Raw genomic sequence first — 26,035 nt, forward strand, 5'->3', positions numbered from 1 at the left:
GTTAGAGGTTTGAATATTGCAGTCGCTCTGAGGCAGTGTTCGATGTATTTTGAGAACCAGAATTTCTACGGTTCAAATGACAGACATTACCGTGAACCACATATTCTCTTGTTGTGGAGACACCAGTCCAGCTTTTAAACAGTGATTCATGTCTGTGACATGACGAAGTTGTCGCAGGGTGTAAACTGGACAATTGTCATCCCCGGTTGAGTACATCTGACTATCAGAATTGCAGAAGCAGACGTGTGCTATTTCTGTTTCTATTTTCAAATAGTCATTTTATTTTATTTTGCATAATTATTTGCTTACTTATTATTTATATTCGATATTTGTTTGTTTCTGTTGAATAAATTTATTTAGAGCGATAGAATTGTTAAGTTTTTCTGTATTCAACTGTATGTAATAAGACACTTATAAGAACGTTTTAGTATCCAAGATATACTCTTCAAAAATTAAAAACAAAACACAATCTCTTTAAAACGTAGACATTTTCACCATATAGATAAAGGAACAGCAAGTTGCATGTCATTGATAGATGAGATTAGATTAAATCTATTATGAGTAAACTCAGGGCATTTGATGAAAAATTGACAAGCATTTTCAGTATGGTGACAATAAATGGAATTATCTCCTAAGAAGTGATTTTTATGATCTGCATTTAGATTGCTTGCATTTTTTTATGTTGACAATACAAAATGTTTCCTTTGCGTTTACCAGAATCAAAAAGTTTACTAGATTGTAAGCGATATAATTTTTAAAGCAGTTTTAAATGATGAAAGTGATATACATGCATCTTCGTATTGTAATGGATGTGTGCAGGCTGATATATAAACTTCCCGTTAAATTACTCACATCATTATTAAGTGTGGTTTTATTTCTGAATGTTGTTGATGCAGGAAATTCCGGAAAATTGCCATTAAAATGCATAATGCTAAGTGTACAATATCTATGATGAAACCAAATTGAATTTGAATATAAACATGCACATTTGGATGTAAAACCTTTCGAGATCTTGTTATAGCTTACATATAATGTTTGACATATAGAAACAATAGTTATGTATACATGTAATTTAATCGTATGTGTTATTTTGACCGCGATTCCGGTATATAATTCTACAGCAGGATGTGACAAAAACGGGTAAGTAACCATGCTAATTATGACAGCTGGAGATTATTCTTCTATCAACTTCAAATGTATACTGCACATATTTAATTGTATAAATTCATACTATGCTGTGTGTTGCATTGCCTTTATTTACTTTCATAAGTTTGTAGGTGAGTTTGAGTTTTACATTACAATGTACATTTGTCATATGTTACATATATGCTTGGGAGGTGTGGCAGTTCATACAATTGTAACGGATAGAAAATAAGAAGCGAAAATTTAAGGAGTAATTTACGTCTTCTGCAAGTCTTTCAAGTGCCGATTTTCTGTCGTTTTGTAATATACAGATGTGCCAGGAATATTTTGTTGGTTTTCAAGGAATTCTAAATCGGTTAATTTTATCGACATTATAAACACCTTGCATATTAGCGAATTGAATTGAATGGTAAATGAAATTCAATTTGCGCTTACGGCGAGAGAGAGAGAGAGAGAGAGAGAGAGAGAGAGAGAGAGAGAGAGGGGCATAAAAACAACTAGAAAAACCACAAAAACTCAAAAGTTCCATGTTCATTTTGACCATACATGTATTTTATTGTGTAGAAGTAGGCAGAGCATACATAAACCTTCTCCTGAGGTAGAAGATGATAAAAATTTAACATTATCAATCAAATTAGTTGCAAGTCTAGCAGAAATATCAAGAATAGCTAAAAGTACATATAACGTTAACTCGATATCTATAACAAGCACAAGAAAATATAAGTATCTATGACTTACGTGTAATGATAAAAAGGGTTAGATATAACCGCGTTTACATAAATTGTATTTTTATACATTACGGCACATGTAGCTATTTTCATTCCAGGTCTAACCCATGTGGAGAAAATTCCAGATTGTTGGAATCTGGAAAATGTGAAGGTAAATTCAATCCTAAATTTAAAAAAAATGACTCCATCAGAGAAGCGTACTAGATTGCCGCGCTGTTAAAAGGTTTTATATCAAATCTAATAAGGTACCTCTTTTGAGGAAAGGTATAGATATATTTCTTCTTTCCAGCTTGCCAGGCTGGTAGATATGGTTGTAACTGCTCTCTACTCTGTCCCAACAATATATTTGGTGTAGGCTGTTACTCCACATGTAACTGTTCTGCTGATGAGATTTGTGATCCCGCAACAGGATGTACTAGCAACACCAATGTTTCCTCATATACAACAGGTAAATTTCTCTATAAACATTTATATAACAGAGTTATGAAACGGGTAATATTTTATATTAGTTGAACAACAGATTGATTTCCCTATGAGCTATACAATAGATTTCCAGAGTTAGACAACATATTTCCCCATGTGCTATGTAACAGGTAGATTTCCCATGCGTTATATAACGGTAAGCTTTCCTATGAGTGATATAACAGATAAATTTCCCATGAGTGATATAACAAGCAGATTTCCCATGAGTGATATAACGGGTAGATTTCCCATGCGTTATATAACGGGTAGCTTTCCGATGCGTTATATAACAGGTAGATTTCCCATGCGTGATATAACGGGTAGATTTCCCATGCGTTATGTAACAGGTATATTTTCCATGCGTTATATAACGGGTATATTTCCCAAGCGTTATACAACGGGTAGATTTCCCATACGTTCTATAACTGGTAGATTTCCCACACGTTATATAACAGGTAGATTTCTCATGTGTTATATAACGGGAAGATTTCTCTTGCGTTATATAACGGGTAGATTTCCCATGCGTTATAAAACGGGTAGCTTTTCGATGCGTTATATAACAGGTAGATTTTCCATGCGTTATATAACGGGTAGATTTTCCCTGTGAGTTATACAACATATATCCCCATGACTTATACAACAGGCAGATTTCCCTATGAGGACATTATCCTATCACTTACAATTAAAATGGTGATTATATTTTCTCTAAATATACAAAACGTGAAGTAAAACCCTCGTTGAGCAACCTGATTTGGAGACCAAAACCACTAGATACCGATATTTTCTTTCTCAAAAGTATTCTATGAATTATTAAAATTAATTTTGTAAGTTAATAGATGATATAATAATTTTGTTACGTTTTACCGATTTCGTGGCAACATATGCATTATCAAAGGTGGGGATAACGAACAGTATTCAATTCCGTAACTCCTATAAGCAATACAAAAAAATAGCGAGTTAAGGAAACACGGACTGTTGGAAACACCACAGACGGGAACAGGTGTCTAGGAGGAGTAAGCATCCCCTGTCGACCGGTCACACCCACCGTGAGCCCTATCTCTTGCTCAGGTAAACAGAGTGATCCGTAGTCAAAATCACTGTGCCAAGAACAGCCCAACAATCGGTATGAAACAAGTGAGGCAGCATTTGACCGAATGAAAACTTGTATTGGCCAACTGCATCGTTATAACGACCATAGAATTTGCGAAAAGATGACTTTAAACGAGACTGTTGAAACCCCTGCACTATCAATTTGTTTGTCAGTAGCTTTACTCGATTTTTAGTTTACCGCTAATAGCTATCCAAGTATGAAGCAGATGTGGAAGACTCATGGTGTTTTTCATCTCGAGTTCACAGAAATATATCAAATCGACATTCGAATGAAAATGGTTGTTTTGTCCTCATCTAGAAATTTTTGAATTAAACCTGGCATGAATTAATAAATATATACTACTCAAAATTTGATAAGGATGATAGATATTTTTCTGTTTAAAAAATTAATAACTGGATAACTGGCAATATTGTGACCAAATGAAATAAAAAACGTCTTCAACAAACTCGCACGTGCATTTCATGCCATGGGAAATGCGTTGCTCATCACAGTTTATGCTTTTGCTACCATTGCATGATTTTCACTCAGGCATCGGTGTCTGATTCTTTATAAAATTTTAAACTCACTTGAGTGTTTACACTACGTTTATCAACACAATGCCCCCTCAACGTGTAAGGCGTCGCCTGACGATAGAACAACTGGGCAGATGTATTGGAATGCCTGACGCTGGCTATTCACAACGTGACGTTGCAAATGCACTAAACGTCAGCCAGAGCGTTGTAAACAGGGCCTGGAACCGACAGCAAACTTTTGGTACAGCAGCACACCGACATGGGGTGGTCGTCAGAGGTCGACAACCCAACGCCAATACCATTTTGTGGCTCTTCAGGCACGACACCATCCCTTCGGGACAGCAACCAGCGTACGTAACGATCTCCTGAACGCCTCGGGGATGAATGTCTCCACTCAGACGATACGGAATCAGCTTCACAATGCAGGTCTCAACTCGAGAAGGGCACCTGTTCGAGTCCCTCTGACTGTTCGACACCGGCGGGAGCGATTGGACTGGGCTGAAGATCATGTCACTTGGACACAGAACGATTGGGTTCAAGTTCTGTTCACAGATGAGTCCGGGTATTGTTTGGACTTTACAGACAGGAGGCACCGAGTGTGGAGACGACAACTTGAACGTTTCCATGATACCAACATCAGTGAACATGACTGTTATGGTGGTGGTTCCATCATGGTCTGGAGTGGAATCAGCAGGGATGGAAGAACAGATCTTCATGTCCCGGAGAGAGGAACAATGCCGGGGGTGCGGTACCGTAATGAGATCCTCGATGTTTACGTCAGACCCTACGCTGGTGCTGTTGGCCCTGAGTTCATCCTGATGGATGCTGCAGGTTACCCTTTCACACCGTAGAGCACAACCCATGACTTTGGAAGAGCTCAGAAACGCCCTCGTGGAAGAGTGGAACAAGCTTCCCATTGGAAACATCCGGGTGCTTATTGACACCATGGCTCGACGTTGTCAAGCCGTCATTGACGCAAGGGGAGGCCGGTATTGACACTTCATCGACTAAGTGTAATGATGGACTATCCCCAAAAACTCTGTAATTCTTTCTCTGGTTTGCTGTTACCTTTTTGTAATGAAATGCCTTTTGGTGTTGTTATCAGATTTCAAGCATTCCTTATCGATCAAAGTGCATGCCGTTCATGAATTTTCATTCATAACCTGAGTAAACACGTTTCTGAGTCAAATTTATGGCTTTTGTTATGTTAGTGGTAAATTACACACATATAACCTAGTGATCCTTATCAAATTTTGAGTAGTATAATATAATTCTATAAGTCCGCCATATTTCTTTACTAATCCGCCATATTATTTGGATATTCTATTGTTATATGTATCGGGGTTCGCATGGTATATAAGGGGATGAGTATTTACGCTTCACTTCACATCAGTGTCTTCGATTTACCTGTGTGGGTAGCTTCGACAGGTAAACACGTACATCTCCGATACTAATTTATAGGACATCAAAACGAAATGAAATCAAGTTTTGGAACACCACGCAGTGCTAAAATTTATAATAAGCATATCGTATAGTAGTAAATCATTCTAACGGTTTGGATAAATAAATGTAGAATGCCTTTTCTTTACGTGAATGTTCGTACATTTGCAGTAAATATGTCAAAACTATACAAAAAAGTCGGAGAAATATTTCCTCTATCATCTATTGATAAAATGGAATAAGCAAAGGGTATAAAATTTATATTATTCACACTTCAAGAAAAAAGTAAATACATAAATACTACTTTACTTATGCACGCGACATGTATGCTCGCCATGAAAATGCATCGAATGCGGACGATTATTTACCTGGGTCTACTCGTAACATATGTAAAGGATCGCAGATGTACGTGTACACTTGTCGAAAATACTCTAAGTAGTAGTAAAACTCCCTTTATTTGCATAATCCATGAAACAAAACGATACACTTCATTTGTATTTGTACAGTAAATGTCATTGCTCATTGTACGGACTGCGACACACCTAGCTCGTGCCGATCAGCTATCTTCGATCAGGGGAAGTATGAGAGTATAATATTTACCCTGTATTGTGCATGAATCTTTATATCGCATGACTTACTGGTCAGAGTATTGCAGATTTATAAATCAGGAAATTATTTAGGTACATAAATTGTTTATGCATATATAATTTGCATATAAAACACTGTACGAGTGCATGGGATGAGAGAGAGAGAGAGAGAGAGAGAGAGAGAGAGAGAGAGAGAGAGAGGGGTAGGTTTCAACCGGTGATCTTGTAATAATCACGCTTTTATCAAGACAAATTATATCGTTAATTCAATAAAATAGAACCATAACTCAATATTGTTCTCATTGATAGATAATACAGATTTATTTGATTCATTTAAAGCACGCAATAATTAAAGATTAAACATATCTTTAAATAATGTTATTTTCAATTACTTCCTTTTATGCTGATTTGGCATTCAATAGATCTTTTATATATCTATGCTATTTTGCATTATTGCATTCTGCGTTGAACTCGACGCAAATTAATTATACTAATGCAAAATGCAATAATTGAGTTTATCATATTATGCGTCGCTATCAAACACATAGAATCAAGGTGAGGGGACAAGAGTGACTATCCCCCACCTTTAATAACAATATCCATTATTTGTTATTTTGTAATCCAAATAAAAGATATATTGGGTGACAACCCCTCCCCTCACTTGACCCCAGCTTAAACGTTCTGATATAATAGTAGAAGACACACACCACCACCAATTAAGAAAATGAAGATATTATGAGGTACTCATAGTAGAGGACTCTAACCACCCCATCCCACCCCCAACGATTGAAGAAAATGAAGTGTAGGGGGAAATTATTGAGGCAGTCAAAGTAAAAGACTCGTTAACCCTTCACACCCACATTAGGACTGAACATCGGACCAAACATCTTGGGTTTTTTTTTTTATTTTATTGCTGTTTTCGTTCATCTTTTTAAATTATTATTTCGAATGGCAAGAAATTTTGAAGAATCCATTTTTCCAATTTTTTTCATCCTGTTGTATCCCCTCCCCCATGAAAAATGACAATGCATGTCTGGTTATTACATGTACATTTTGCTTTGCAACATATGCATGTATACTGATTGTATGGTGTAGAATTGCACCCTTTACCAAGTTTTCCTTCATTTACGCAGTGTAAGGAATGGTAAACTAAAATCACAAAACAAAATGCATAAAGACCAAGCTATTTTTAAACGTAGGAACTTCATTCACGAATACATAAATACATGTCTTCAGAAAAATCGCATGCATGCATTGCAGGACTATATCATATGTGTGTTTTAACGTTTCTATAACATGCCATAATGATTACTTTCAGGCTTGAGTGTAATTTATTCATAAATATTTTCATTTCGTAGATCTGGCGCAATGGATATATACTGAAAATAGACATACCTCTGTACGTCGAAATTTCAATTTCAAATGTATTCGATATATATAAGATGTTAGTATTCATAAATCAGTAAAATTCGTGTCGAGGTTTTATTTGATATGATAGTGTCAATATACTGTAATGCACTAGTAAGATATGCAAAAGACAAGAGTATAAACATTTTCCTTTTTCATTATTAGTATCAATATCTATATGATCACGAAAAAACACGATATAATTTATATCCGGATTCATATACCGATTTAGATATCAATAAAAACAAAGCTGCATGGTTTGGGGAGGGGGTTTTAATGGGTCTGATGAAATTAAAAGAAGGAACCCCATATTTACATTCAAACTAAATGTATTTCAAAATGAATTCATTTCTGCTCTGACTGAAAGCATATGCATGATTGTAAAGTCGGGAACGAATCTTACATACAAAATAATTAATAGGGGAACAAAAAAATTCTATTTCCTTTGGATTTTAATGAAATGCAGGTATGCCCATTTCTTTTAACACGAATGGATATGTTGTTTTAGGCACGTATACAGGGGGTTGGGTGGGCAGGGAGGCTGGTCTGCTTTTCCCCACGTTTTTGATAATTTACTTCTTTCCGTTATTCTAACATACAAAGTCAGTATTTTCTACATGCGCAGTTCAAAGCAAGATGAAGACAATGAACAGTGATTAATCTCATAACTCCTACAAGCAATACAAAATAGATAGTTCGGCAAACAAAACTATTTTTTTTAAAAATTGTAATGAATTCAATTATAAGCATGAAGTCCTGTAAGTTTCCAATATATTGTAATTCACAAATTTTAAATAGCTGGAAATTTTTAATGCTTGTAAGCTTACATTTATATCAGTGATCGATTTTCTTTCCTTCTGTGAAATGATACATTGTTCATACAAGTAAGACTCTCTCTCTCTCTCTCTCTCTCTCTCTCTCTCTCTCTCCTGTTAAATCAATGAATATGGACATACATAGACCGTAAATAAGTATATGGTCACCAAAGAAACAATAAAATTATATTTTCGTTGATATATTTCCTTTTATATGTGTCTTTGTGTAATCAATTGTTTATTATTGATTGCAAATGCAATACCCGCATTTTCATACAGGTGTATATTTCTATCATTATTCCCTTATTTGTATATCCAAGTTTGTATATAATCATCAATAAATTTTGAATTGTGCACGCAATATATCCAACCAGATGCTAGGTGTATATCATTAGATTCCCGATTTCTATAAACTGCAAAACCTCGACCAGACAAGCATTCAATACAGGAAAACAAATTTCGACTCTGACATCTCCCCTGATTGAAAACACCCTGTTTGGCACGGGTGAAGTGTGTCACAGTCTGTATAATGGAACGACAACGTGTTGTAAAGTTCTACGAGATCAAAATGGAGTTTATCATTTTGTTTCGAGGATTCATCATTATAAAGAGAATCTAATATTTTCGGTAAGTGCACATCTCCGATACCTGTTGAGTAGACGTCCATATTTGATACTGGTTTTTTTTTTTTTGGCGAATATGCCATGTGCATTACATATTATGCATATGGCATGTACCTGTATTTTGCAATTGATATAAATAATAGATTTTATGCTCTTTGCTTATTCCATTCTATCAGTATGTAATTGGCAAATGATTTTCCGCATTTATTTCATAAGAAATTGCAAATACTTGCATGCATTTGCAAGTATGCAAGAAAAACTCCTTTTTGCATTTTTGTCAAAATTATCTAAACTTTCAGAATGTTATATTGGTATACAATAAATATTTTGTAATTTTGAGCAAAGCATAATGTTTTGAAATGTGATTTTATTTGTTTTTCATTCCCTATATTTTACTATCGGAGAGGTGCACTGGTCGAGTCCACCTAGAAAAATCACTCAGGTGTGACAATAACATTTAGGGTATATACGGGTAGAGTAAATTAGGCTACCTGAGAGAAATATGGCGGATAAGATGAGAAAGGTGTACGTATTTATTAATTCATGTCAGCTTTAACTCTATTTCATAAGAATATGAAAACAGGTCAGGTAACAAAGGAACATAATACGTGCCCAAGGGAATTCCAACAGACTGTTGGAATACCTTATCACAAAAGACTACAAAGACATTGTCAATGAGGAACCCCAGCATATGTTTCAACTTCGGAGTACTTGTGCGTGGAATTAGAGTAATTTTTTCGATGACTGATCACTAGATATGAATATTTCCTTTTTCAATTCTTATTGAAGCAACTATCTATGATGTCATAAAGTCTAGTCTCTAGTTTATCGTGAGGAATGGTCGTGTAAAGTATTGAACAATCATACGTTTTGATGTTGATTTAAGAGAGGTTTTGCGATTTCAAATTTACTAAAAGTTATTTAGAACATTTTAGAATCCACATTTTGATTTATACCACTTCTGGAATATATAGTGTCACAGTACGTATACGTTTGAAGTTTCTCCTTCACAAATGTTAATATTTTCGTAAGGAGCAAAGATAGAGGGTAGGTAGAATACTTACTGGATCCGGCAATGTATCGTTGTAAGGGTTTTTATGAAGTTTAGGAATCCAGAATACGTACGGTAACTCATATTCATCCGACCCATTGGCTGGGATATTGAATGTGTCTAAAGCTGAAACACGGTTTTGAAGAATTTCATCTTTTGAAAGGCAGTTGTTGTATATATATAAGTTCAATTACTAAATGTGGAATTACTGCAAATTAAATCTAATATTTTTGTGAAATAACGTTTAGCAGATATTCACATACATGCATTTCCATAACTCTTGTGGCTTTCTGTGAGATATGCTTTCAGATTCCTCCGACCTTCCAAAAAGTCCTCCAGTGAGATCGATTCAGGATTCTCATAAAAACAATCGTCTGAACAAATTTCCGTTGTCGCTGCTGGTGTCTTCGGCAACTGTAGTTTTCTTCAGCATAGTCTGTGCTGCTATCCTGATACGGTATTACACAACACTATAATCTGGTTCATTTAAAATTGTTATTTCTACACATGCCTCAAATTTTATTTCTTTCTAAAACATTTTCAGATTGAACAAAAGAGTATACCAACGTGAATACAGTGAGTAAAATTTGATTTAGAGTACTTTTTAAAAATCCACCCAATCTGTGTAGAATTAATTTAGGATTTAATATGCTTTCAAATCATCTTATCTATGAGGGTCAGAATTCTAGAAAACAACTATCATACTAAAAACCCATCTTTAAATAACCCCAATGAGATTATCACTCGATTGAGACACTAGTCGCTATTTACATATGGGCACAATTATAATATAAAAATTGTGGGAAATCTTGAAAGTCCACATAGAAATAATGTGAATGTGATGAGAATTTACGTAAACTAAACGTAGTCATGGACATCGTCGTGCTCACGGCGGGTGTGACCGATCGACAGGGTATGCTTATTCCTCCTAGGCACCTGGTTCCACCTCTGGTGTGTCCAGGGGTCCTTGTTTGCCCAACTCTCGGATAACTCCGTTTACCTGATCAGGATATGGGGCTCACGGCGGGTGTGACCGGTCAACAGGGGATGCTTACTGCTCCTAGGCACCTGATCCCACCTCTGGTGTGTCCAGGGGTCCGTGTTTGCCCAACTATCTATTTTGCATTGCTTGTACGAGTTATGAGATTGATCACTGTTCGTTATCTTCACCTTGCATGCCACCGAATGGTAATTCGAAACACACCGCCCGTCCCTTAAACTTAACCTAATTAACAAAGGAATGCAAGGTGAAGATAACGAACAGTGATCATATATGCTATCAACATAAGCAACATTGTTGGTCATAATAAAGTTCAGACTTGTATTCCAAGTTCAGGTCAACACCCTGTATTACCCACAAGTATACCTCTACTATTGCATCCATTTTTAAAATTACAAACACGCTTTACAGTACTTAGATATAGACGATCTTATTCAAAAATTTCCTACATATTCTTTTTATACTTTTAACTATAGTCAAGCTGGACATGCCATTAGGGATGTAAATATAGTTAAAACCTTCAATCTGAAGTCACTCATTTTAAGAGGTTCGAAATTCAGAGCACCGATTTGTCAATTGCAGACATAATTTAATCTCTATTATGAATTCTGTCAAAAATTATACCAGATGAACTAAATCTAGATGGGGGAACTTAACACTCTGTCAGAATGGATAGAAAATACAAATATTAGTCAGGTTAAAAATGTCTACTATATACATATATCCGTCTCTGTTTACTAAACCAGAAATTATGAAATAGGTTACATGAGGAACATGATGAAATAGGTTACATGAGAAATATGATGAAATAGGTTACATGAGGAATATGATGAAATAGGTTATATGAGGACTGGTTCCAGCTGACAAAAGTTGAAACAATATTGCATCGTCTGTAAGGGTCATTATTACAACTGTAATTTAAAAGAAGTTGACTTTAATTCTATATTTTTTAATCAAAAATATACTAACTATTCTCTTTTAAAAGATGAAATTCTTCGAAATCACATGTTCAGTTTAAAACACCTGTAATATCGCATTCAAGGGGCTGAATGAATTTGACCTACCAGGTCTATATAGGATTTTTTTTTAAAATTCACAAAAGCCCTGACAAAGATACATTCCTGGATCCGACAAATGTTCTACAAATATCCTATCTTTAATCTTCCTAAAATATAAACTGCTGTCATGGAGAAACTTTAGACGCATTGTTCCACGACATGCATGCAAGAAGTGGGTTGAATCAACTGTAAATTCTCAAATATTCCAAAGAACATTTAATAAATTTGAAATAACACCCCCCCCCCTCGATATCAACACCATGAAATCATGCTTCTCAACACTTTACACCTTTTTACACCTATACTTTTACCTCCTTCTCATTCCTGCTTCTTCTGTATATATGTGTTTTTGTTTATATGACGTGTGGTGTCAATATACATATATGTGTTTTTGTTTAATGATTTGTCTGTTTTATGACTGGGCATGCATATGTATATATATAATTATCATTTGCGCTATATGTTTTATGCTTATATAGTCGGTTAAAGAGCTGTTTACCTCGTGTTACTTGTTCACTGTAAATAGTTCCGTCTTTAAATAAAAATTACAATGGATTTATCACCATTTCTTCAGTAAAAATGGACCTCAGAAACAATAATATCTTTTGATGAGTCATCCAAAAATTACTTTGTTAAATGCCATTCCCGTGTTTCTCGTTAACAATATTCATGTAGTTTTTAAATATCGGGTTTTCAGTATTTACAAATTGTGTTCCTATCTTAGGTGACCCGGTTTTGCATTCTTATGATACAAACTCTTCTATGAGAGATGAAGATAACGAACAGTGATCAATCTCATAACTCCTATAAGCAATACAAAATGGAGTTGGGTAAACACGGACTTCTGGACACATCAGAGGTGGGATTAGGTGCCTAGGAGGAGTAAGCATCCCCTGTCGACCGGTCACACTCGCCGTGAGCCCTATATTTTTATCAGGTAAACGGAGTTATCCGTAGTCAAAATCAATGTGCAAAGAACGGCTTAACAATCGGTATGAAACATGTCAGACAGTATTTGAACGAATGATAGGTTGTATTGGCAAATTAAATGGTATATGTAAAACTTATACGGTACCAATTTTGATGCACCAGATGCGCATTTCGACAAATTATGTCTCTTGAGTTGTGCTCAACCGAAATGTTTGAAATCCGAATGAACTTGCTAGAGCTATTATTGGGGAAAACAGAGTGCTTACAAAGTAAAATCAAATTCGTCTAAGGATAATACATGTATACCATAGAATTTGCGAAATACTGACTTTAAACGAAACTGTTGAAACCCCTGCATCATCAACCTGTTTATCAGTAGCCTGTCTCCATTTAAAAACTGATCACACGCCGAACAAGCTCTTGCGTATGAAATCAATTAAGAGATATAAACACCATATGTAGGTGATAATGGAATATTGCCACATAAATATGGGAAGTTGACGATGGAGAAGTTGAAATCGTCCCGTTTGTCATTTGTCAAGTGGAGTTGTTAGTTTGCCGTTAATATAAATTTCCAATAAAATATCTAAGTATGAAGCAGAAGTGGATGAGTTCACAGGGATATATCGAATCGACATATAAATGAAAATTATCATTGTTGATAGATAATACATCGTCGATATATATAAATGTCAAATTCAAGGCCACAGCAAGATATATTTTTTCTTCTCATGTAAAAGTGTTTTAATAAAGTCTGCTTCATAGGAATATAAAAACAAGTCAGCTAACAAAGGAGCACAATTCGTGCCCATGTTGATTCCAACAGACTTTTGGAAGACCTGAGCACCAAAGACCACGAAGATGATTATTGTCAATTAGGAACTCCAGCATATTTTGTATTTCAACTTCAGAGTACTTGTGCGAGGAATCAGAATGGTGTTTAACAGAGGAATTTTTTGGATGGTTGAATACTAGATTCGAATATTTCCGTTTTCCATTATTTTGAAGAAGCAACTGTTTATAATGTCAAAACGTCTAGTCTTTAATTAATCGTGAGGAATGGTAGTGTAAAGTGTTGAAAAGTCATACCTTTTGATTTACTTATTTTGGGAAAAGTTTTGCGATTTCAAATTCACTAAAAATTCTTCAGAAGTTTTTAGAATCCACATTTGATTTACACCACTTCTGGTATATGTAGTCGCACAATACTTTTGAGGTTTCTCCTTCACAGCTGTTAATGTTTTCGTGAGGAGCAAAGACAGGGCCTTTATAGAACATTTACTGGATCCAGCAATGTATCTTTATTTGTAAGGGTTTTTATGAAATTTAGGAATCTAGTATAGGTACAATAACTCATATTCATCCGATCCATTGACTGAGATATCAAATGTGTCTACAACTGAAGCATGGTTTTGAAGAATTCATCTTTTGAAAAGGCAAATATCATTTAAGTGTGATTTCCCGCACTTGTGTGAGGTTTTATCTGGTACAAATTAAAAGGAATACTTGTACAACAAAACAATAGCAAGAATCAAAAAGCAAAAACAACCCCCGGAAATATTTGGCAAGAAAATCAATGTCTTATCAGTATATAAGATAAATAGAGTCAATGTGTAATACATCAAATTCTCTCTCTCTCTCTCTCTCTCTCTCTCTCTCTCTCTCTCTCTCTCTCTCTCTCTCTCTCTCTCTCTCATGAAACGTCACCGGCTGTAGGTGAAGTACCACACATGTAGATGGATGTTTAATGCTGAAGGACGTTGCAGTGAGGATTCTTTCACACGAGACCTCCATTTCTATGGTTATATCTCAAAGACTTGTGATTATCACTTCTAAATGCCGAACTTTTGACGAAAAACATAACCACTGAGCTACCGTGACCGGTTTATACACTTAGTGAAGTAAAGACATAGTGACATGAACATTGTAAATAACGTAACACTCATACAGAAATGAAACCATGAATTCAAACTGATTTATCTCGATTTATACTATGTCCACCGTCAATGTTAATTTACTTTTGTTTCATACATGTACAGTAACACAGAATATTTGATTTTATTACACATTGAATAATTTGTCCCGCTCGCGCCGGTAAGTGAGAAAGTTTCCCAGTTTAATTTCGGAAGGTCGGTGTTCTCTTCCCAGGTACATTGTATTTGGGTTCTCTCTTCCACCAATAAAAACTGGGCGCCACCATATAACTGTAAAAATTGTTGAGTGTGGTAGAAAACATCGAAACAAAAACAAAAGAATAATTTGTCCTGTTTGAAATTCTATATGATCGTATCTTTTTTCTCTCCAGAAAAACTGGTAAATAACTTGCACATGGCTGAAACAAGAAGAACTGAAGATGATTCTGAATATGCTTCCTACAACTATACAGATTCGAGTATATTCAGCAATAGCCTACGCCATAGCAATGAAGAAAACACGTACGACCATTCGGAACGAGGAAGCTACAACATCTTATCTCTAAGAACCAGATCATCAATGGTAAATGAAAATGACGAGGGGTGTGATGTGGCTTCATGCAGTTTTCCACATTCATCTTACAGTATGTCAAAATCTAAAGTCGAGGAGTTGAATGTCGGGATAGAACCAGAATGTTTGATCAACCTATTTCACGAGGACGAAGGTCAAAAAGTAATATATACCAAATGGGAAAAGGAAACTAATCCTAAATCACCGACTACAAGTATCAACAGACCAAAGTCAAGCATATGGTGATAGCGACATACTGCGTCATGTCCTGAAAAACAGGAATTTCGTGTCTAGTTGTGCCGCGAACAAAGAGAAAGTGGTTATTTAAAAACCCAAAATCATGAATACATGCATGTCTGCATGTCTGTATGCTGCATTACGTTTCATAGGAGGATGTTGCTTTTGATTGGAATACATAATTAGAAGTCCATACAATAAAAACATGATTGAGTTTGCCTCTCAAAAACAAATCTCAGAAATCTTGTACACGTAACTTTAGTACAGTTTTTGATAATTCCAATATTTGAAGAATCTAGGTACATACATGTATCTATGAAGGAAAATTAAAATGATATTCCATCTCATCTCCACTTGTGTACATGTATCATATCATTCTAAGACAAAAGATTTGTTTGATGTCATCTTTGGCGTAACATGAAAAACACTTTTTGTCTTATCAGCCATAATAAAAGTCACGGTGGTGACAAAGTACAACATACACCATGGCTTGTTATTCATATTCGATTTGTAAAAATTGGAGGATAATGGTGGATATATGTGTTCTATGTAACAATACAAACAATCGAGATTATTTGAGTTTATATCAAATAGTCCGTATTAATTTTGATACACCCTATAGGTTGGGTCTACGTGACTTTAGCGGCTAGATGGTACAAGTTAATTTGCATGCACTACGTCACACTCGGTACTCCCTGTGATCGAACCGATTCATTACACTTTTTCCAACCGAAGCAGCAATGTGGCTCTTGTATTTGAGGCGGAAACCAAGCACGTGGCCGAGTTTTTTCTCCCCTTTTTTGGATTTATTCCCTACACATAGGTTTTTGACAATTTTTTCCTGCATTAGGAATGCCACCTAAAAAACGAGCAGCGACTCAGAGATCCACGGCCAGGGGGGTCGGGATGAAACGTAATCGTCGGACAACAGCTCAACTCTGGGAACGAAGTCCAAATCACACGGCCACACCTTGGACGGATCGACTAGCCCCTGCAGATGGGCAGCCACAGCCCCCTCAGGAGGTCCCTCGATTCCCAATCGATAATACACCGGATAACCCGGGTGAGTCTTGCAATTTTTTGTTGGACCAAACGGCATATTTACCCTTGGCTTTACCTTGTCAAATTACATCTACATGCGATGATATCGGCAGTCATGTCCCACTTAAACTCAAGCAAAAAATATGGGAGGGGGGGGGGGATTTATTGATCTGTCTGTCCTACTCAAATCGGCTACGGAATTGGAGCAATTTGAGTCCCACGGGGATTTACAACTTGTCAATGGCAAGCTATGCGTAGTCAAGCGCAAACTTAACTCCTTTTTGAGCATAGAAAAGTCGACATCAGCCTTCATGATTTACATGAGCATTGTACTTCAACATAGTCAAACGGCCCAAGAAATGCTTAAGTACATGCGAGATATAAGGCTTGCAGCTAATCGTTCACAAAATTGGCAAAAGTATGACGAGCAATTCCGACTCCGTAAGGCCTCCAACCCTGCTATGTCTTGGGGCAAAATTCACAGCGAATTCTGGTTGATGTACATAACAACCAATCAAATTTCTCTCATCCCTAGAAGGTGTCAAGCGGTTTATAGGTGTCTCAATATATCAAGACTTCCTATATCTTACCAATTATTTGTTAAAATCTTTCGTGCTTTAACAGCAGTATGTCGCTCGCCTTTTTTTGTCATCATGTTTTATTTTTTCAGCAGTCTTTTCATTGGCATTTTTACGGTTTGCGCAGTCAGTAATTTTTGTCATCGTCGATTCCACAAGTTTCTCAAAACCAGCTAGGTCAAGTGTTGGTATTTTCACCTAGGTCCAAGACCAACCAAACCGGCAAACCCCTAGTTTGTCAAATTATCTGCCCAACACTACCAATTAAGGCATATTTATAGCCCCCCTCCCATTACTTATATATTGCTCTTTTCATGCGGATGGCACTCCTACGACACGTTTTCAGTACCTAGAAGATATAGGCATGTTGACCATAGTTGCATGATAAAAATTCATGGCTAACCAGGTTAGAGGTTTGTACATTGGACACAACCATGTCATCAAGGCTACTGAGATTGAGTTGTTCCGAACAGATGGCACTCATCTGTATGTTGGTCCTGGGAAATCAATTATTTCTCAACAATATCAAGGAATTTTTTTCTTCTTCAAATGTCAAGGTTTTTCTTACCTGCCGCACAAGTAATTTATCATTTCGTGCTTGTTGCTGTTTGCCAATTGTTTTTTCGTGGGGGACATTGTTCCAATGTCTGTGGCCGAACTGGGGAGTCGGTAATGGTATGTGATGACTGTTTCTGTTCCAAAACCTGGTTGTTTCCCCCACCTGCTTCTAAAGCAGGGGGCAATTTACAGTACTAAAAGTCGTAAAAGTTAAAACAAGTAAACTAATAGTCGGGCCACCACCGGGGACAGTTGGGCCCACATCCATCTCACTTCAGTGAGGGGATGCTACAGTCTGATGCATGTTTGGGACTTATGTCCAACATGATAATGTACATACCAGGTAGCACTGCAGGAGACAGGGTGAGAAGGGCGTGTCTCGCTTACCTCCTTAGAACGCTGGCGTCCGTTCAGGTCTGGGCACTGAATGTTTTACTCGGTCCCCCCAGTGTACCCCTTACAAGTTAAGTTAAACTGGCTCACTGGGCGACTCCCCATTTTCACATGCGGCCGATATTGTCCATTTCAGTATATCCCGAATGTGTCATTGCTGTTATATGAATAAATTGGTAAACGTTGCTTGTGTCTGTTATTCACTGCAATGAGTCATGGACTGTTATTACAGCCAGTTTTTTTGTTTTATCTGTCAGGCGGATTCTTTAATTAATCGAGATTATTTGAGTTTATATCAAATAGTCCGTATTAATTTTGATACACCCTGTAGGTCGGGTCTACGTGACTTTCGCGGCTAGATGGTAGAAGTTAATTTGTATGCACTACGTCACACTCGGTACTCCCTGTGATCGAACCCATTCATTACAATTTTTCCAACCGAAGCACCCACCCACCCTCACCCAATTTTAATTTGTATATACATGTTCTTTCCTTTTGGTTCTGCTGTTTCCTTCTCTTTCATAGGTTTCGCAACAGACGAAGACTCCCAACAGGTTACCTGGATAAGTAAATGGTAAAGCCTGGACCACACCAAGTGTGACTGCATTGCCATTCGAGATGAAGTGCCTTAATAACAACTTTTTTAAATGTTAAGGGGGAATTTTTAATTTTAAGGCAAATTGTTGATACAGTGTATTTGAGTCTAATTAATTAGACTGTCGCATCTTTAAGGGGGGGGGGAGAGACTGGGGAGTCGGTAATGGTATGTGATGACTGTTTCTGCTCCAAGACCTGGTTGTTTCCCCCACCTGCTTCTAAAGCAGGGGGCAATTTACAGTACTAATAGTGGGGCCACCACCGGGGACGGTTGGGCCTACATCCATCTCACTTCAGTGAGGGGATGCTACAGTCTGATGCATGTTTGGGGCTTATGTCCAACATGATAATGTACATACCAGGTAGCACTGCAGGAGACAGGGTGAGAAGGGCGGGTTTCGCTTACCTCCTTAGAACGCTGGCGTCCGTTCAGGTCTGGGCACTGAATGTTTTACTCGGTCCCCCCAGTGTACCCCTTACAAGTTAAGTTAAACTGGCTCACTGGGCGACTCCCCAGTTACCCCACAAAATTTTCACATGCGACCGATATTGTCCATTTCAGTATATCCCGAATGTGTCATTGCTGTTATATGAATAAATTGGTAAACGTTGCTTGTGTCTGTTATCACTGCAATGAGTCATGGACTGTTATTACAGCCAGTTTTTTTGTTTTATCTATCAGGCGGATTCTTTAATTAATGATTAATTATGCTTTTGTAATATACTAGGTCGAGTAGAATCAATTAAGGTTTAACGATGTCCGATGAAGGTCTGATTATATTTTACAATATTTAATATAATGGATATACTTCCGCAAATTATGAAATGTGTGTGCAGAATTATTCATTACTAATTGAAATGAAGCTTGTAAATATTGGTGTGAATTCCGGAAACAATTCTAGAGTTCAAAATCGAGCAAAAGCTGAAAGTAAAAATTTGCAGAATATATGTACTTAATATTAATGTCATCGAATGTTTACCCGACATGTCAGGTTTCGTCTTCATTACGATTCTCCTTAAACTTGTGCATCCTGCTGAAGGGGACTGTCACGTAAACAACTGGTAATTCAGTTATTCTACAAATTTTAAATATTGTTTAAAAAAGATTGCAAGATATTTATCATGAAGTTTAAATGTTACATAATCTAATTGTTTGATCTATTTCCTGTATTTTGAATTTACCTGAATAGAAGTTTTTATCAATCTACTTAACAATGTACCTATATGATCATACATGTACCTCTTCATATTATCTCAAATTTAGATTTCCTTTTAGGACTCTTGATATGGAGACATATTCATGTGCATGTATTTTCCACAAAAATGAACTTTAACACAGCCAATTATCATACACAGGCCATTGTCATGTGAAGCCAACTTCAAAGTAGGGCCCGATAAATGTGAACGTAAGTAAAGTACTACCAAAATAATTGGCACAGAGAATTTATGTAACAAATCGTGTGAACACGGCTCTAAGAAATAGAAAACTACATTGAACTGACAACTCATTTCAGCATGCAAAGCCGGTAAATATGGGTGTAACTGCTCCCAGGACTGCACCGTCAATACATATGGTTTGAACTGCTACTTCAAGTGTAATTGTTCTGTGGATGAACTTTGTGACCCAGCAGTAGGATGTGTTAGCTTCAACATCACTTCAACGTACAAAACATTTACACAACAAACATCGGTTTCAGCAGCATCACCACCACCACCATCATCATCATCATCATCAGGTTTATATTCTTCATTATTACACGTCTACTGATTTATCTCTTTATAAAAGTAATACAATAAAACTGTTTATTTCCCAGAAAATGCAAAATCACCACTACTCTATATCTAATATTCATTGATATTTTTAACCAATTAAAATACTCGCTAGGCGCTCGGAGCGTTCCATCCTGAGGCCTATGACATATTGTTATTAGCAGACGTCATGATAGATAAACTGTAATCATGGTTTAAGGAAAGTTTGGTATTTCCACCAATGTTCGATGATAAATAAAGTCTTAAGGTAATTCCACCCTTTTAGAATTATAGGTTCAATCTTATATTTGATTGTTGATTCTTCAAATAATACATCATAATAACAAATAAAAATTATAAAATAAGTATTTTGCGGTATTAATAATTTGCAATTTGTCTTAAACAGCATTATCAAACTTTCACGGAAACTGATTGAAACGATATAATAGTATTCCTTATAATTTCATGAAACTGTTTCTTTAAAACATTATTTACACAACATTTACAAACATTATTTTAGCACTGGCCAATTCGGCCAATGTTAAAACAATGTTTGATATAAAGTCTTTTTACATCGTCTCGGAATAATAAAACATTGAGAGAATGGGTAATTCGAAAAAAAGATTATAGTCATTCTCATCAATAAAAGCTTTTCCCTCGGTGGCTTCAGAAAATAGCTTTTTTGACTCCAGGGCCATAAAAATTGCTATTTTCCTTACATCCATCTTATAACTATATATTGATGTAATAATCCGCTTCAGATACGATTGACGAGATGTTATTGCATGAATATTGCCTGTAAGTGAGGGCAATGTTGGAAATTGTTAACCCAGAAAATCATTGTCAACCGAGGAGTAGCCAAGGATGACAAAGGTTTTACCCTAACTTGCACGAAACATTTATAGTGTTATATTAAATGTTATGAAGTAGCACAGTTGGCATACCTTAAACAAAGCGGTCAATGTTTTTATGGTTAATCGTACGCGTATGCGTATTGAATTCCGCGCAATCATCTGTATTCAGGCGTAAAGCTTCGCAGTGTAGACCCTCATGTATAGTTCAAAATGAAACTTATTTCTTAAATGAATAACGGTCTATATTTATTTAAATGTCGTAAGCGAGAGACACAATGACTCGAAGACTGGGTTCACACTTCCCAGTTTATTAGCTCAGGCAACTCGCAGAATTCACAATGTGTTAACTAATTTCACCCACTTCAAAACACCTGCAATGGGTTAACTTAACCTAGATAAGATACAGTGTAAATTATTATGTTAAAATGAAATTAATGATTGGCATGTTTCATAGAAGATATTTCTGTCACACCTGCCGTGATCCCTGTATCTTGATCAGGTAAACAGAGTTATCCGTAGTCAAAATCAGTGTGCCAAGAACGCCCTAACAATCGGCATGAAACACGTCAGACAGCATTTGACTCCAACTAAATCGTTATAAGGACCATAGAATTTGCGAAATGTTGATTTTAAACGAGACTGTTGGAACTCCTGCATCATCAACAAATTTGTCAGTAGACTGCTTTGATTTAAAAACTGACCATACACAGAACAAGCTCTTGTGTATCGAATCAGTTGAGAGATGTAAACACCATTTGCAGGTGATAATGGAATATTGCTACATAAATATGGGAAGTTGACGATGGAGAAGTTGAAATCATCCCCTTTGTCATAAAATTGAGTTATTAATTTGTTGTTAATATCTACTTTCAATAAAATATCTAAGTAGGAAACAGAATTGGACGACTCTGTGGTGTCGTTTATTTCGAGTTCACTGGGTATATCGAATCGACTGAATGAAAATTATAATTGTTAACCGTATAAGTTTTACATTAATAGATAATACATCGTCCATATATCTAAATGTCGAATTGAAGGCCACAGCAAGAGATTTTTTTTTCTCACGTTGAAGTTTTTGAATAAATTCTGCTTCATTGGAAAAAATAGAAACAGGTCAGCTAACAAAGGAGTACAATTCGTGTCCAGGGGGATTCCAACCGACTCTTGGAAGACCTGATCACCAGAGACCATGAAGATATTGTCAATGAGGAACTCTAGCATATTTTTTTTAAAAATTTCAACTTCAGTGTACTTGTGCCTGGAATCAGAGTGGCGTTTTACAAAATAATTTTTTGGATGACTGATCACTAGATAGGAATATTTGCGTTTTCCATTTTTGTTAACAAAGCAACTGTCTATGATGTCAAAAATTCTAGTCGTGAGGAATGGTCGTGTAAAGAGTTGAAAAGCCATACGTTTCGATGTTGATTTAAGAAAAGTTTTGTGATTTCAAGTTTACTAAAAGTTCTTTGGAATTTGATTTACACCACTTCGGGTATATATAGTCGCAGAGCACATTCGAGTAGAATAAATATTGATAACATGAACCCATTTCAATCCGTAGTGGTTTAAGTTAATCTTACTGAAAACCGTAGTCTGAACGCAATGCAGATTAAATATTGTGTTAAGTTTACTCATGTTATGCCAATCCCAGTTTGAACCACCCAAAGTGACACGATACGCATAATGCCAAGTGATATCCTTGATTGAAAAGAAATGTCAATTTGAACCAGCCACAGTTTATCAGTCAGCATACAATTGTAGATGGATGGTCGTATAATCACTCATTACATCGAGTCATATGCAATGCAAATCATTCTGTATATGGCATTATTAAATATTTCAAACTGATTCCTATATAACGACAATGAGTGATTGCTTCTCTATGATGATTCAGACAGTATCGTACATGTACCACAACTATATCATCCGTCTACTGATTTGTTTATTTATCTAGATGCTCAAGATACGACACCAGTGCTGAAGAATAGTGCAGCGCCATTAACGGTGTTCAACGTTGTTATTATTGCCTTGGCAGCCTCATTGGTTTTAGTGGTTACGCTGAGCATTTCCTGCATAGTTATTGTAGTAAGGTAATGATAATTATCTATTATAATATCAGTTGTTGTGTGACAATATCTCTGTCTATTGTAGTAAAACTTTTATCTCTCTTTTTATGCCCCCAATTGAAGATTCGGAGGCACACATTTTTTGGTTTGTCCATCTGTTTGTCTGCAAAACGTTAACACTAGTCATAACATTTGAATAGATGCTGATAGAGCTTTCATATGTTACAAGTGTAATGTATTCCTTGTGACATAACCTTTCTTTGGTTATCAAAGAATTTGACCTCGTGACCGTTTGAATTGCTTTTGAAAAATTTAGACCAAAGCCACAACTTTTGAATGTTTAGTAATATAGCTTTTATATTCCACATGTATATTCCTTTTGAAAAGACCTTTCTTTAAGTAGCAATTTTGTTTTTACCTCATGACCTTGCCCTATTACCTGCTTTTGAAACTTTAACCTTGGTCATAACTTTTGAACGGACTGGGCTAAGGCTTTGCTATTTCACATGTGTCTTCTTTGTAATAATAGTTTTCGTTTCTAAGTTTGTAATCTTGACTTTGGGGTTTGACATACTTTTGAAAAACTTTAACCTTGGCCCTTATCGACTACGTCGCAATTCGGGTGCATCAGTGTTTGTTTCATTGTGTGTGTGTATGACTGAAATTTAGGTTTAATAAAAACCATCAGAAATTTAAGATGATTATCAATTCATATGGAGGACAAGTTGTAAAAGTGACAAACATCAAATGTCAATGTATTTTTAAAAAGGCTCTAGGAATTTGAAATTTTTGTTCTGTCTTTCGGGAAGGTGACTCAACAAGAAATTAAGATTTAGCAATACATAGATACATATATTTATTTTCACTATATTTTTATTTAGTGCTGTAATAACAACGCATAGATACATGTATTCATTTCTACTGTATTTGTCTGTAGACGAAACTCGGAAAGGGGGACAAAAACAGCTACGAGTAAGTGTCCTAATATTTTTATTATCGTTGAAATAACAGCGTGCCACTTCGCTTGATGGAGCGTGCAAATTTCAATCACTGATTGGCCATGTGGTTTCAGTAAAAGTGAGCTTGGATGACCACGTTATGCCATTCTTTCAATGAAGCCTCACCCAAACATTTGCAGGCTAATCAAGCTGTCATGCTGTTACTGAAATGATAGCATTATTGAAATAAACTCACTGTAGTCATTGTTACCATAAACTAATGAACAGTAAGATGCAAAATCTAGTATGGTACACGAAATGTCAATTGCCGCGAAATCAAAGAAGCAGGCTCACAAACGGAATAATTCAGCGATAAAATGTTTAAAACTTTTCAGATTCATTAATGAGGGATATCATCAATAACATTAAAAGTCGCCAACTTTTCTCTCTTTATGACATCATAATCCTATTCTGTTGTATTATGACAACATCATCTGCGACACTATTCTTCAGTGTTTGGGCTAGTGTAAATATGCCATATTTATCGCCAACTTCCGATTCAAATTTGCTGATAAGATAAAGAACAATCATTAATTATGTAATAATCAACAAAACATTTTTAAATCTGTGACTGAGTAGATATCATATAGATTGTTGAACATTCGCAATATGTATCTATTCATAACAAAGTGTTGCAATTTCGCCCCGTTTCTAAGAAAGACTCTAATATTTCTATAAATATGTAGAGACACAATATGAGAATTTATGAAATTCCAAATTGATTGAATTGAAATTATGCCATTCGCAAAATAAATCTTTAAAATAGATAAAGTTTTTGATTTTAAAAATACAACTTTGTAATACGGATTAATACTGTATATTTGTAAAATTATCATAACGATAAATATGTATCATGAATAAAGAGTGTCATCAATTCTAACTATCGTTTAGAAACAAAGAACAGCGAGGAGATGTCTGAGACCGCGGAACAAAATCCAGATTTCCATTCGTACCTTACCATCAGCGAAAGATCCTTTCGTCTGTATGCCGATGTTCACTATGACGAAGCGGAGGAAAGGAAGAGCTTAACATCAGTATCATTACACAGTAAGGGATACGATACCAGCGTCAGTTATAAAAGTGGAGGATCCGATGATTATCTAACACCGACTGTAAAGACTGCCAAAAAAGATGCAACCAGTAGTCAGTCATCTGGCGATTATGACGATACCATTACAAAATGTTCAGAAACTTGTATCTGACGATTAAATAAAGATTGCAATCAAAGAAAATTAAGGCATGTTTGATGTAATTAAAGCATGAGATGTCTCTTTTAACGTTTACCGTTAATTCCCAGCTCTTTCCCTGCCTACATTTTACATAATTTGCGAAATGCTGGTTTTAAACGAGACTGTTGAAACAATGCATTGTAACATCAAAATATTTGTCGTTAGTCTACCTCGATTTAAAAAACCTGATTATACGCATAACATGGTCTTGAGTATCGAATCAGTTGAGAGACATGAGCACCATATGTAGGTGATGATGAAATATTGTTATATGAATATGGTATGTTGATGATAGAGAAGCTGACATCATATGTTTCCCATTTACCATAAAATTGAGTTGTTAGTTTACTGTTAATATATATGTTCAACAACCTAATTTTG

At 35.9% G+C, this 26,035-nt stretch overlaps 2 protein-coding genes across 4 annotated transcripts; both read left to right on the forward strand.

The window, feature by feature from the left end:
- The first annotated feature begins 856 nt into the window (after window positions 1-856).
- LOC130046631 (uncharacterized) lies at window positions 857-16,069 on the forward strand. Of its 2 annotated transcripts, XR_008802061.1 has the most exons (7): window positions 894-1,140; window positions 1,970-2,022; window positions 2,161-2,319; window positions 10,189-10,336; window positions 10,424-10,455; window positions 12,662-12,874; window positions 15,173-15,300. XR_008802061.1 is itself a non-coding variant. In XM_056160535.1 (6 exons), the coding sequence occupies exons 1-6, from the start codon at window positions 1,058-1,060 to the stop codon at window positions 15,595-15,597; spliced, it is 900 nt and encodes a 299-aa protein (XP_056016510.1). In that variant the 5' UTR covers window positions 857-1,057; the 3' UTR covers window positions 15,598-16,069. The 2 variants fall into 2 exon arrangements, 1 of the variants encoding a protein (XP_056016510.1); XM_056160535.1 differs by lacking the exon at window positions 12,662-12,874 and having other exon boundaries at window positions 857-1,140; window positions 15,173-16,069.
- Window positions 16,070-18,170: 2,101 nt separating this feature from the next.
- LOC125663986 (uncharacterized) lies at window positions 18,171-25,657 on the forward strand. 2 transcript variants are annotated; one of them, XM_056162622.1, is made up of 6 exons: window positions 18,171-19,817; window positions 20,112-20,161; window positions 20,270-20,491; window positions 23,316-23,451; window positions 24,309-24,399; window positions 25,317-25,657. In XM_056162622.1, the coding sequence occupies exons 1-6, from the start codon at window positions 19,741-19,743 to the stop codon at window positions 25,452-25,454; spliced, it is 714 nt and encodes a 237-aa protein (XP_056018597.1). In that variant the 5' UTR covers window positions 18,171-19,740; the 3' UTR covers window positions 25,455-25,657. The 2 variants fall into 2 exon arrangements, with proteins under 2 accessions (XP_056018597.1, XP_056018246.1); XM_056162271.1 differs by having other exon boundaries at window positions 18,173-19,817; window positions 24,365-24,399.
- Window positions 25,658-26,035: the final 378 nt, after the last annotated feature.

Source organism: Ostrea edulis, chromosome 1, assembly GCF_947568905.1.
Source record: "Ostrea edulis chromosome 1, xbOstEdul1.1, whole genome shotgun sequence".
Classification (NCBI taxonomy): Eukaryota; Metazoa; Mollusca; class Bivalvia; order Ostreida; family Ostreidae; genus Ostrea; species Ostrea edulis.